Here is a 13,481-nt window from a genome sequence, read left to right on the forward strand (position 1 = left end):
AGGTGAGGTGATTCCTACCAGATTCGCTGGGTTCTAGATACTGATTCTAACAAGTAGCTCATAAATAAACACCTCAGCAGAACCAGAGTTGAGTCTCTGGCAGGAGAATCTACAACTGGAAAACTGGGAAAAACAGGCAAAACAAATACAGATAAATTTGTTTTTAATAAAGGAGTTAATTTTCTTTCAATCCTATATAAAACAATAGCAATTAAAAACTTCATTTTTGAAAGTAAAATATTTACATATGAACAAGTAACTGTGCAAAATTTACATGAAAAAATGGAAAGACAGGGATTTCCTAAAAGACAAAATAAAAGGTGTAACAGTTTTCAGGTGTTGATAAAAAATACTGATCAGCATTCAGTTCACACTCGCGCCAATTAAAGTCTAACGTGAGAGTTCACACGAGAAAGCCCAGGTATTTACAGTCATAAAAGTACTATCAATAGACAATTTAATACAATAACCTCTGAAAATATAAAGAACCAATTAGTATATTTGCAATAAAAAAATAGGTACAAAGAAGGGGCTTTGCTCTGGACATCTGTAAAGTTGGCCCACAGCTTGCATACAGTCTCTTAGCAAAATAATTATAGTTTACAGAGCCATTTTTATGTTATGTGCCAAAAATTATGTACAATTACTGACAAAATACACCAACCATTTTTCAACACTTGATTCACACTGAGAAACAGTCTTTTGATGATTCTTCTCAACTTTGATTTTATTTCATCTAAGTTTTCACTTTTAGCTAAAAAACACAGTGCAAGTAAAATATATTTATGCTGAAAAGGTTTCCATTTCTTTTAACTTTACAGCTTTACAAACTATAGCAAATAAAATGCATTTGTACAGATGCTGACCACACATTCAGAAGGAGCCCACCATCACGGGCTCAACTAAGCAGAAAAGTGATCAAATTCCGAGGCCAGGGCATTATGATGAATTGTGTATCCTCGAGAATTCTGAACGGAGGGGAGGGGAGAGGAAGGCAGATAAATAGTCTAAAAAATCAGTTTGCTTTGCCAACTGACTAATACAAAAATAAAATAAATGAAATGAGGTCATTGGCTGTAGACACACACCTACGTAGTAAGTTGGGTTGAACTAAACCAAATGCACAAATAATGAAGAAACCACTAGGAAGTGACAGAGGGCAGCTAGTTATTTGCTAAACGATTCCATCAGTTTTTATATATGGCTTGTTTGGCAAGAAGGCCACTCAATCAAAGATGAGTTAAGATTTAATTGTCCTTTAAGAGTACCCACAGCTCTGTACGCTCTGTTACAGAAACGTGTTTTCTTCCATACTGAAGAGTTGACTTAGAAACAGGAATATAAAACTGTTCCATTGTAAAGAGGTGGCTGTTTTTTAAACAATATCCCATTTGCTTGTTACAAAAAGGCGTAGTCTGCAAATATATAAAAACGTCCCCAGGCGTCTCCGTCTCAGATGCCGCCCGTCCTGTGCTACTTAAGGAATGCTTTGTAGAGCAACAGTGAATGGCTTGTCTCACGCTCATTTTCTAAACAAAATATGAGGTCCCTGAGGTTGACCCGCGTGATCCTTTGCCGCGTGAACTGTCTGGGGGTTCCGACGCCGGAGCTGCCTGGGACCGCCGAGCCCGGGCCCGCGCCCTGGTGACGAGAAAGGAGAAGACAGCCGAGTTAGTGGTGCGCAGAGGTGGGCAGAGCCCACGGCGCTGGAGAAGGGGGCAGGGGAGGTGCCGGCCCAGGACGACATGCCGTGGGGCAGCTCAAGTCTCCCCTCCAGGTGTCCCAAGGAACTCTGATTCTGGAGGGAGCCAGGCTCAGGACAGGCTCCTTCCCACAGGCGTACTCACTGAGCTGAAGCGCTTTACATGTCCCTAACGGGGAGGGGTGAGGGCAGGGGGCACAGACCCCTAGGCGGACCTCCAGAACTGCGCTCTCGGGCACCACTCAGAAGGCTAACCCCGTGATTCCCTACAGAGCTCAGACTCTGGCCCCTGGGGAGTGAGGAAGGAAAAGTGGTGGCTCCTGCCCCAAGGGGATGGCAGAACGGTGTCCCCGACCTCCACATGTCCAGGGGGCTCAGGCGGGGCGATGCCGCACCGGGGCCAGCTGTGTCATCCCTACTTCGCTGACAAAGGTGCATTCCCAATGCCACAAGGTCTACACTCCTGGGCTGGGTGGCTGGTTGTAAGCTGGCTGGACAGCAGTCCTCCATGTTACCACGGTTATCTGTGGCCAAGAGTGGGACGCCCTGTCCCTGCTGGTGTAAGCGAGACGCTGCCGTCGCCGGGCTGACAGCAGCAGTTTGGCTCAGGGTCTGCACACTCGGGCGCGTGGCGCGGCCGGCCACTGGGGGCCCAGCCTTCCCTTCTGAGAGTACGTGGAGGCTGCTGCTTGAGGAGACGGAGTTGCGGGGCTGGTTTTCCTGGAAGCACCTTGTTGTCACTTAGCAGCAGTGTCCTGTGGTTTCAGCACGTCACCAGCTCCATCTGACACTCTGGGAGCACAAACCACACAACTCCCAACTGGACGCTCTCGTTTCTTCATTCAGGACGAAAACTAAGTGTCTGTATTCTGATGGTTAAAGTTGCTCATGTATATTTCAAGTGCAAAAATTATAATGGTATTTTTACAGCATTTTCTCCAAGTTTAAGGTGGGAGTGATGAATTCTAGGCCGGCTGAAGAGCCCTGCTGGATGAGGCAGCAGCGCAGCGAGCGGCCAGCAGGTGGCAGGCGCGGACCGCGGCACGCAGCGCAGCCTCGTCCCTCCTCTACCTGGGCCCCTCCACCGCTGGCAGGGGCCGGGCACAGCTGCTCACGTCCTGTGCGTCTTAAGGCACGCACACGTGTCTTTGACTGTTAATGACAGTTTCTTTACACCCCCTTCAGACACCCTTGACCATCAGGGTCCCTCCTGAAGACCGGAGCCTCCACATCCCTCTGGCGACTACTTTTCCTCGTTTGAAAGAACCATTTAAGTTTTCTTGGTGGTTTTCCCTGAGTCTCCATAACAGCCCTAAAGGAGCATTTCATGTAAGGGACCAACAGCACCCCTGAAAGGCTGTGCTGAAAATTAACAGTTTAGAGGAACCAAGAGGAAAAGGGATTCCACTCCACGGCCACGCGCAGCAGGGGGCCTGCTGGTCTGGACCCAAACACCCAGGGGGAAGCCGGGCAGGCCACAGCAGAGACCAGTTTCTGGAAGGAAAGCTCGGGGGGGTGGGGGAAGAGGCTCCTCCCGCCTCCACTACAGACATCGCCGCCCCAGCTGTGAGCTCAGAGACAGGAGCACATCACTCATAATGGACTAAAATGTCTCTGACCCTCACTCTCAATTCTGGACTGTATTTGATGTTTCTAATTTCAAAATAGTTCAATGTTCAAAAACAGCTGGGACAAGTGTGAGGACCTCGCTTCAGGAGCAAAATTTAAAGGGTGCTAAAACTCTGAAATCAAGATTTTATTTTAATTTTTTTTTTTTAAAGATTGGCACCTGGGCTAACAACTGTTGCCAATCTTTTTTTTTTTTCTGCTTTATCTCCCCAAACCCCCCCGTACACAGTTGGATATCTTAGTTGCAGGTCCTTCTAGTTGTGGGATGTAGGACGCCGCCTCAACGTAGCCTGACGAGCGGTGCCATGTCCGCGCCCAGGATCCGAACCCTGGGCCACCGCAGTGGAGCGCGCAAACTTAACCACTCAGCCACGGAGCCAGCCCCAAGATTTTAATTTTTATTTTTTAATTTTTGCTGAGGAAGATTAGCCCTGAGCTAATATCTGTTACCAATCTTCCTCTTTTTTTGCTTGAGGAAGATTGTCCCTGAGCTAACATCTGTGCCAATCTTCCACTATTCTGAATGTGGGATGCCACCACAGCGTGGCTGACGAGTGGTCTAGGTCCAGGCCAGGGGTCTGAATGCACGAACCTGGGCCACTGAAGCGGAGTGTGCTGAACTTACGCACTGCAGCACGGGGCCGGCCCCAAGATGAACAATATTTCAATGCTATACTTTTTAGAAATTGAAACTGGTGCCTAAACATCCCAACAGGCAAGCGTCGGCACAGCCCTCAAGGGCCGGCCAGGGCACCACAACCACAGCTCCTGCCCCCTCGGGTTCTGGAGGTCAATCACAATTCCTCACGGTTCATGGACTTCTACGAAAAGCCTGTGCTCAAAGATATCCTACTTGATGCTCAAATTACTTCTAATTACATGAGAAGAGTGCCGTTTTTTCCATTTCTTCCCAAAACAGGGGCGCACCCGTTTGCTGTCTTCCCTCCAAGATCTTTGATCATGTTGCCCTGTGGGTGTTCTGGCCTCGGGAGAGGGTCACAGGGACCCGGTGTCCAGCCTGCAGGGCGAGGAGAACCCGGGCCAGCTCCAGAGTCCCTGAGGGAGGCCCTTGGCCACAGCGGCATTAAAGCTCCACCCACTGCAGCCTAACGACCCCAAGGGGGGACCCAGGATGACAGAACACTCCTCCAGGCAAGCCCACCAGCAGCCCCGGGGGAGCAGGCTCCTACCAACTTCAGCAACCCTCACGCTTCATCAAAGGGGCTGCTCTGCTTTGGGTATTTTGTTTTTGCAGGCACCGGGGTTAAAACAAAGCGACCTTGGACACAGCGTCCACATTCTCCTGGAGCACCAGCCTCCCTCAAGAAATGGTCCTGTGAAGACGCATCGGTCCTGTCACAGGACTGTTGAGAGGACTAATAAAAGGAGGCTATTTCTTTCGAAGGCAATCTTTCCACTGTCAAAAACCCCACAATCAGTCTGACAGGCAACAAACATTCAATGTAAACAGCAAATGGGGAAAAGCACCTCCCATCCAATCCCTCCTGGCTCATGGGGTCGCCTTGCTCGGGAGGCCACAGCTGTGCACAGAGGGTGGCACCTGCAATGGTTGCAGGGGGAGGAGCTCCTGGCACGGCTCCGCCCTCCCCAGGAGCGCCTGCCGAACTGGCCCAAGAACATCAGCCCTAGGGCCATCACACCTCAGGGACTGTCTCAGGGGAAAACTGCCACCGCAGGGGCCATGGGGCCCACTGGCCTCCTCTCTGCTCCCCCAGGAGCCTCGTTCGACAACAGCTAGGGCCCCAGACCACGAGCGGCCAGGAGCACCGCCAAGGGGCCCTCGGGGGAGGGCGTCCCTAATCCGCCCACGTCTGGCGTTCAGCTAGATGACCGCGAGCAGTTTGGGTCAAAGTGCCGTCCGTCCCCAGTGTCACTCTGACCCCCTCCACGATGGTGTGGCTCCCAAACTGTGTATACTCCACGTCCACGTCCGCACTGCCCATGAGACGGAACATGTACACGAGGACAGGCAGGGAGGGTGCCGTGAAAAACAGCAAAGCGGCGGAGTCGCGAGGTCCCCGGCTGAGGAGAACGAGCATCGCTCGCACGAGGCCGAAGACAACGTGGCTGCCGAGTTACCCCAGTAGCTCCCACTGTCTCCCCAAAGACAGTTCAGAACAAGAAGGCAGACACGAGTCTACACGGACGTCACCACCCCCTCAGCCTAACCTGAAGACGGGGAACACCCACATCTCAGAAGGACCACAGTGAGAGAAGAACCGACGCATCCTGAGCAGGGTTCCCCTGCGCCACAAGGCCATGTGGCAAAGACCCAAAGGAGGGAAAAAGCAAGAGGCTACAGCCCCTTGAAAGCCACCGCCAGGAAGGCTGGTCCCCCCGTCTGAGCGCCCCAAAATGCCGGGCACCCAGAGCACGACTTGGGCGGGCACAGGAAAGCACGAGACACAGAGGGGGCCCCAAGTGCACGGCTTCTGAGAAGCCCTGAGAGAACCGGGGGTGACGGGAAAGGAGGAGGGGGAGCCAGGGCCCTGCAGGAAAGAAGAGCCCGCCCCCCAAGGACACAGACCCTCCCTGCCACCAGGACGGCGGAGACCCACTCAGCCTCCAGACCGAGGCGCTGCCAGCAGGGGGCGCCATCAGACCGTGAAGCTGGCCAAATACCCAAACCACAAAACGGACGAGGGAAAGACCAGCGAGGCCACCCAGAACCCGCGCAAACCTGCAGCTCCACACCGATCAGACAGACGGCCGGGGAAACAAGAAAACTGGAAGTCAACACTTCCAGCAACGCAAAACGTACTTAAGCATTTGAGGACACGAAAATTGGAGGGGAGGAAAAACAAACAGTGGAACAGAACTAACACACCATAACCCAAGAAAACTTTTGAGAAACAGAAAAGACCAAAATCTACACACTGAAAGGGCCTAGTAGGAAGCTGGGAAAATCCACCCATAAAAATCAACTCTGACAGATTCTCACAAAACTGTTTTCAAAGATACAGAGGCAGCCTCCAGGTAAAAAGAGAAAACAAATTACAAAGGCAAGAGAACTGACCTGGCATCAGGCCTTCAACACCAACACAGAAAGAAGGCAACCCTGGAGCAGCACTAAATCAACACCAGAAGAAAGTGGGAGCCGAGGGTCTGATTTCCAGCCAACGGCCCCATGTCAAGGCCACGGAAAACAGGCAACACACAAACCCTCCGGAGCTCTGCACGGAGGCCTCCGCGAGGGCTCTGCCACGGCTGGGCGCCACCCATGTGAGGGGCAGGCAGGAATAAGTATTAATATGCACGTGCACAAAGGTGAGGACCGGTGGAAGACCAAAGACAAAGCAAACATAATGAACCAAAGAAGAGAAGGAAGGGGAAAGCAAAGAGAGAAGTGCAGCCAACAGGCAGGGCTGAGGAAGACCAGCCAGAGCTAACAGGCTGACCAGGAAATGGGCAAGTACACCAGGGTACAAAAGCCATTTTAAAAGTCCAACAGTAACCACTAGAATACAATTAGAAACCTTCCTAAATACAAACAGAAAATTTTAATTAAAGAGCAAAGAATGCATATCTCACTGAGAAACAGCAAATATAAAAAATACACATAATTATAAGATATTATAATAGAGTCAAGACCAAGCATGTCAGTCATATTAGTAAAGGTGAACAGGCTTAACTTACCTATTAAAAGAAAAAGCTTTTCAATTCAGCTCAGAAAATGAGACCCAGCCATGTGCTACACCTAAGAGACGTACCTAAAACACAGTGAGTCAGAAAGGCTAAAAATAAAGGGAGGAACAGATGCATTCTAGGCCGACGGAAAGAGAAAGAGAGCAGGGCTGACCGTCCTGATTGAGGACACAGTAGAACTGCAGCCTACCGGACAAAGACGGCGTCATTTTAATGCTGACAGTCCTACTTCAAAATGAAGATGTAACATTTATAGATATTTAGGTACCAAATAACATGGCAACCCTCATTAAAAAGCAAAAACTGCAGGAGGTGGAAGGAGAAAAAGATAGAAACACACTAGTAGCAGAAGGCTCTAGACCACCAGACCCAGCAAAAAACACACCAAGTGGACAGAAATAAGCAAAGACACAATCGGCGTAATCATTAAGGTACATTTTACAGAACTCTTCAAGCTCCACACCCCATCAGGAGGACACACCTTGTGCTGTATGCTGCTCGAGCACGAGGAAGGGAGACGTCGACTGAGTACAGCACGTGGCTCAGTGGCACACCACGCTGCTGCAGGAGAAAAGAACGAGGACCTCTGTGAGACACGGAGTAAGTTCCAGAACACATTCAGTGAAATGGCAAACAGCACACAGGCCCTGTGCTGTGCCACCCTTCAAGGAAGCAAGCAGGGGAAACAAAGAAATACGCTCATGTGCAGATGGACGGAGGGAGACAGCGCCATGCAGGCGTCTTCGTTCTGCTCTGACTCTTGCAACAGTGGCAATGTTTTGCCTCAAAAACAAACAGTTAAAATCAACCAAGATGTGGGGGAATCCAAAATGGAATACAGACAGCAAGGAAAGAAGCCCCCTGTACTACAGATGAACAATGTGATGATGCTGAGAGGGACGGCAGGAAAGGAGCTCATCTAAGTAACTGTGGAATGCAGACTCCTGACTGGGTACTATACGGCTAAAGATAAGAACGGTGCAGAAATATTATAACTAGACAGTACACTTCTTTCTCTCAAGATTTAGCAATTCTGAAACTCTTTTATCTGTAAGTTAGGATTGAACAAATAAGTAAACTTATTGTGGATAATGAGAACCAGGTTTCTCACATAACGAATGAAGGACAGCTGGGAGGGACCCTTTGGTGTTAGACTGGAACCTGAGGTCTAAGTGGAAATCCACGGTTTTTAGCACAGATGCAGATGGACAGAAACAAACACAGTTGAGCGTGTGTGCGTGTGGTAGTGCAATATCCCAGCTGTGCCCTCTGAGGTGCCTGGAAGCAGGACACCCCAGGAGCACGAGCACACCTAGCACCCAGATCATGGTTCCTTAACACCACTCTCCAACAAAAGGAACCAGGCTCCCCAGAGAAATGGTTGATCCCACGGTTATGGCAGGAAAATCTAAGCTAAGCCTGGAACATTTCATGTGAGAAAGTAAGAATCTTCAAAGAACGATGGGTCACGTCGAAAGGACATGGGAGCCGAGCTGAAGGAGCTCACAGTGGCCAACACTGGGGCCATCTGAGGAACAAAATACACAGATGGCAGCAACAGAGCATCACTTCTAGAACAGAACAAACACGCACACCAACATGCGTCAGTAACTGGAGGACTAAACAAGTGGGGGAGGGGGGCGGGCTCACTCTCATTACAGCCGAACCCCCAGGTAACACCCGGGGAGACGGAGAGAAAGCTGCCATAAGACAGACACCACCTAAGAGCTGACAGCCTAGAACATCACCGAACGCTGAAATCAGCAGGAGAAACGAAGAGGAAGACCGGGAGAGCAGCGCAGTGTCTCGGCGCCTCCCGAGAGACTTCCTGCAAAGGGAGAAGAGGAACCTACAGCAGAGGCACCGACAGACGCCACTGCAGCCCAGTGCCCAAAGGTGTCATCAGCACTGGGACATGCAGACATCACGTGCCTCCTGATGCCACACACTGACAAGGACACGTCACTTTCGCAATATTCTAGCCAAAATTATATAACCTGGATTTAATCATGAGAAAACATAACATGTACCAAATTAAGGGACTTCCTACCAAATAACTGACCCATACTCTTCAAAAGTGTCAAGATGAGGAAAGACTGAGGAATTGTCACAGGTTGGAAGAAACACGATGACCCAACGCCACGAGGAGTCCTGCGTAAGATCCTGCGATGGGAAAAGGACATCAGTGGAAAAACTGGTAAAAACCAAAGAAGGAGAAAATATTTATAAACGACATCTGGTAAAGGACTGTTATCCAAACTATATAAAGAACTCTGAAAACTCAACAATAAGAAAACAATCCAATTAAAAAATAGGCCAAAGATCTTAACAGACCCCTCACCACATACAGATGGAAATAAGCACATGAAAAGATGCTCCATATCACACATCATCAGGGAAACGCAAAGTAACACCATGAGATGCCACCACGCACCCATAAGAATGGACAAAATCTGGAACCCTGACAATGCCACACGATGGTGAGGATGTGGAGCAACGGGGACTCACATGCGTGCCTGGTGGGAACGCAAAATAGGTCAGCCACTTGGGAAGGAAGTTTGGCAGTTTTTTTACAAAACTAAACATATTCTTACCACACAATCCAGTAACCGCGTTCCTTGGTATTTACTCAAAGGAGCTGAAAACTTACATCCACACAAAACCTGCACACAAATGTTTATAGCAGCTTTACTCATGATTGCCAAAATTGGGAAGCAACCAAGACGTGCTTCAGGAGGTGAATGGATAAATAAACTGTGGTCCATCGGACAGTGGAGCAGTATTCAGAGCTAAAAAGAAATGAGCTGCCAACCAAGAAAAGACGTGGAGGAACCTTAACGCGTGTCACTAAGTGAAAGAAGCCAGTCTGAAAGGCTGCTGCATACGGTGTGGTTCCAACTATCTGACGTTCTGGAAAAGGCAAAACTACAGGGACAGTGAGAAGACCAGCGGTTGCCAGGGGTTGGGGGGCGGGATGAATAGCTGGAGCACAGGGGATTGTCAGGGCAGGGGATACTGTGTGACACTATAATGGTGGACACACGTCGTCATACGTTTGTCCAAACCCACAAATGTACAAGACCAAGATGAACCCTAAGGTAAATTGTGGGTGCTTATGTGTCACTGTGGATTCACCACCCGTAAGAAACGTTCCACTCTGATAGGGATGTTGCTAAGGGGGAGGCTGTGCATGTGTGGGGACAGGGAGTACAGGGGAAATCTCAGCACTTACCTGCTCTAAAAAATAAAGTTTACTAATTTAAAAAATTGAACTCTGAAAAACAAACTCAAATAAGGTCTTTAGTTAGCAGTGTCATCCCAGCGTCTCATGCGGGGGGAGCTGGGTGAGGGATGTATGGAAACGCTACAGTACTTCTCTTCTGTATCTAAAATCAGGTCAAAATAAAAAGTCTTTTTGAAAAAGACATATATCAAGGAAATAATGCTAAACTAAAAAAAAGAAACTGAGCATCATGTCTGACGAAGAAAAGCATATGGAAGACTGCAAAAATTCTGGATTTAGTGTTACTCAATACCTGCATAACAAGTGTCCCTAACATTCAAAAACAGGCAAATCTGACAAGGCATGAAGGAGTCTCAGGAACAATCCTTGGAGACGTGCTTCTCCGCGCTCTCACCCCGGCTCTCCGTCTGTCCCGCCGCAGTCCACACTCCTCCCTCGCACCCGCCCTCCACGTCAGTTTGGAAGCATATGCTCTGCTCCTATGCATCATGGGTAACTTCCTGGATATCTGAGCACCTACATCAAACGTTAATCAGTGTGCCCTTCCCATCTACCGTCCCCTCCCAGCAGAGGGACCCCAGCGGCCAAAGTGGCTGGGAAATTGGTTACATTGGACAAAAAAACAAATATATTGAGAACAATGGGAGCTAGGTTTCTCATTGAGAAGGGATTCATAAGCAAGGGAAGGGAGAAGGCTAGAAAGAGCCCTGGGCGTTGATTAGAATCTGAGTGCTCACATGAACACACAGGACTGTTTTAGAGACAGGAAGGGTCATACACACACACACACGCACACCTATACACATGCATACAGTCCTGGGCTCTGACTGCAGAGGGCCCTAGAAGCAGGGACCCCCGTGCAGCAGTCAGCACACACTGCGCTCAGATCTCGGTCTCTGGACACCACCCTCCACTGAAAGGAAGAGGGCTCCCAGGTGTAAATGCTGGTGAGGGCAGGGCAAGTGCGAGAGGGACCTGGTCACCTCCCACGCCAGTAAAACAGGTAACGCTTAAAGAGCAAGGGCAACGTTTCAAAAGGATATAGAAACCAGCATGAAGAAGCTTCCACTGACCAAATCTAGAAATAATGAGAGTATTGATTACAACCCACTGAATACAACAGGAATCCATGAGTCCATAGCACTGTGATGAATGAATGAATGGATGAGGGAGAAGGGAAAGCTCTTCTTCACAGTAGAAGGCAACTAATAAATGTAGAAAGTGTGATGGAAACAGATAATCACAATTTGGCACCTATCATGGCGTCACTGGTTCTGGCGGGAGTCACGAATGGGTGCAGAGGCTGGTGGAGGTCTGGTGAGGAGCAGAGTATTGCACAGTCCTGCATAACTCCTTATTAAATGTTAATAAATACTAAGAGAATAATGAGGTCTGTAGAGTGGAAAAACCTGAACGATCCCAACTTAACAAGGTGACCAAGGTCAAGGTCATCAGTGTAGCAGAATCCATATGATGGGCCTCCCACTGTGATGAACTGAGCACACAGCACGATCGACACAGAGGTCTGGCTTTCTGCCAAAATCACACAGACCCAGGCTGAGGATCATCCTACAGAACAAAACGTCTGTCCTCTTTACCACTGTCAAAAAAGGGGAGATTCAGAAGAGACTAATGTGGCATGCTAACTGGATGCCACACCTTCCTGGACCAAAGAGAAAAGAGATGCTGCCATGACAGGTGGTGAAATGTGAATGGGCCTGAGGACCGGCTTCGGGGGGGGGGGGCGTATCAGTGCTCATCTCCTGGGGAGCGCTGTGCAGCAGTAACGCAGGAGAGTGCCTGACAGTATCAGGATTTAGGGGAGACGGGGCATCGGATCAGAAAAGGATCTGAGATATCTATGTAAATAACACATAAACGCACATACACACGCACATGTGCATGGAGAGAGACAGTGATGAAGCAAAGGTGATAAAGTGTTCAGAATCGAGAACTGAAATGAAGGGAGTTCTTTGTACTTACTCCTGCAACTTTTCTATTGGTTTGAAACTATTTGAAATTAAAAGAAAAACATTTTGAAAAAAGCTAACCAATATATTCCAGGAAGATGGCAACAGAAGGAGTAAAGGTTATAGATCTTCCAAAAGGCCCATACAAAATACAGAGCAACCAGTCAGCAAAACCGAAACCAGCTGACAATATTTAGAACAAACTAGCGCAGACGACCCGCATGTAGCCCCAAGCCTGAGGCACCACACGACGTGCCGGAAGAGGAGACGGGCAGCTGGGAGTGCAGCAGGCCTGGAGCCCAGGGGTGGCAGGTCTTCGCCAGGAAGAGTGGCAGGTCACTTGAGAGCAGCAGCTAAACCTGGGAGGGTCCTCTGCAGCCAGCAGCAGCCTACCCTCAGGCCCTCTCCCACTGACCTGGCAGGGCCCCATCGGCACAGGGCCTCAATCACAAGAGACTCTGCGAGGGGTGAAATCAACGTTGAGCAGGATAGGGACAACGGAAACAAAGAAAGGTCCACATAAAAGTCCAAGAGGAAAGGAAAGCCGTGAAATCTTAGACAGCAAGCTGCCCTGTGTCATCACTCAGGGAAAACACCACGTGAGGAGCTCAGTGATGTCAGCAAGCCTACCTCCAACTGCACCTTCTCTGAAAAGTTCAAGAAAACCAAATTCACACAGAAGTGAGCAACAGAAAGCATCAAGGTCAAACCCCATAGAAGTCCCTGTAAGGAAAACAGAATAAGGAACAGACTAAAATCCCCACCAATGATGAAAAATACCCAAAAGATGTCATGAAAACGAATCAAATTATAATGTTCCATTTCAAAGCAAGCTACAGACATTAAGAAAAGGATAACAGGCAAGAAAGGACAACATAAATCATAACCAGCAAAATTTAGAAATGAGGTGACAACAAAGAAAACTAGAAATAAAAGAAATTTTCATTTGAGAAACAAAGACTAAACTAAAAAGAACACAAGAGCAAATAAAACCTTAAGAAGTAATTAAGAAGGTGAAAAGGATGAAAAGTATAAAATTTTTAAAAAAGAGATTAAAAGCATTCAAGAGGAAGTGACAGATACTGATGGCAGGTAAAGTAGATACAACCTATGAAGAACAGGAGTCTCTGAAAAGGAAAATGAAACAAAAAAATCATTAAAGGAAATGTACCTGAATGAAAAAGATCTGACACTGCATGTTCAAAAATCACAGCTATGCCTGAGAACACCAACCCAGAATAACCAATTCCAAGTAAAATTAAGGCTTTAA

The 13,481-nt window shown here is 48.5% G+C and overlaps 1 protein-coding gene across 1 annotated transcript in view; it reads right to left on the reverse strand.

Moving 5' to 3' along the window:
* Positions 1–207: 207 nt before the first annotated feature.
* The window catches only part of TAF4 (TATA-box binding protein associated factor 4), a 74,757-nt gene continuing 61,483 nt past the window's right edge, over positions 208–13,481 (reverse strand). Inside the window, exon 15 of the mRNA XM_046679054.1 lies at positions 208–1,641. Coding sequence (XP_046535010.1) covers positions 1,474–1,641 — 168 coding nt within the window. The 3' untranslated portion in view covers positions 208–1,473. The remainder of the gene's footprint in view (positions 1,642–13,481) is intronic.

Source organism: Equus quagga, chromosome 12, assembly GCF_021613505.1.
Source record: "Equus quagga isolate Etosha38 chromosome 12, UCLA_HA_Equagga_1.0, whole genome shotgun sequence".
Taxonomy (NCBI): Eukaryota; Metazoa; Chordata; class Mammalia; order Perissodactyla; family Equidae; genus Equus; species Equus quagga.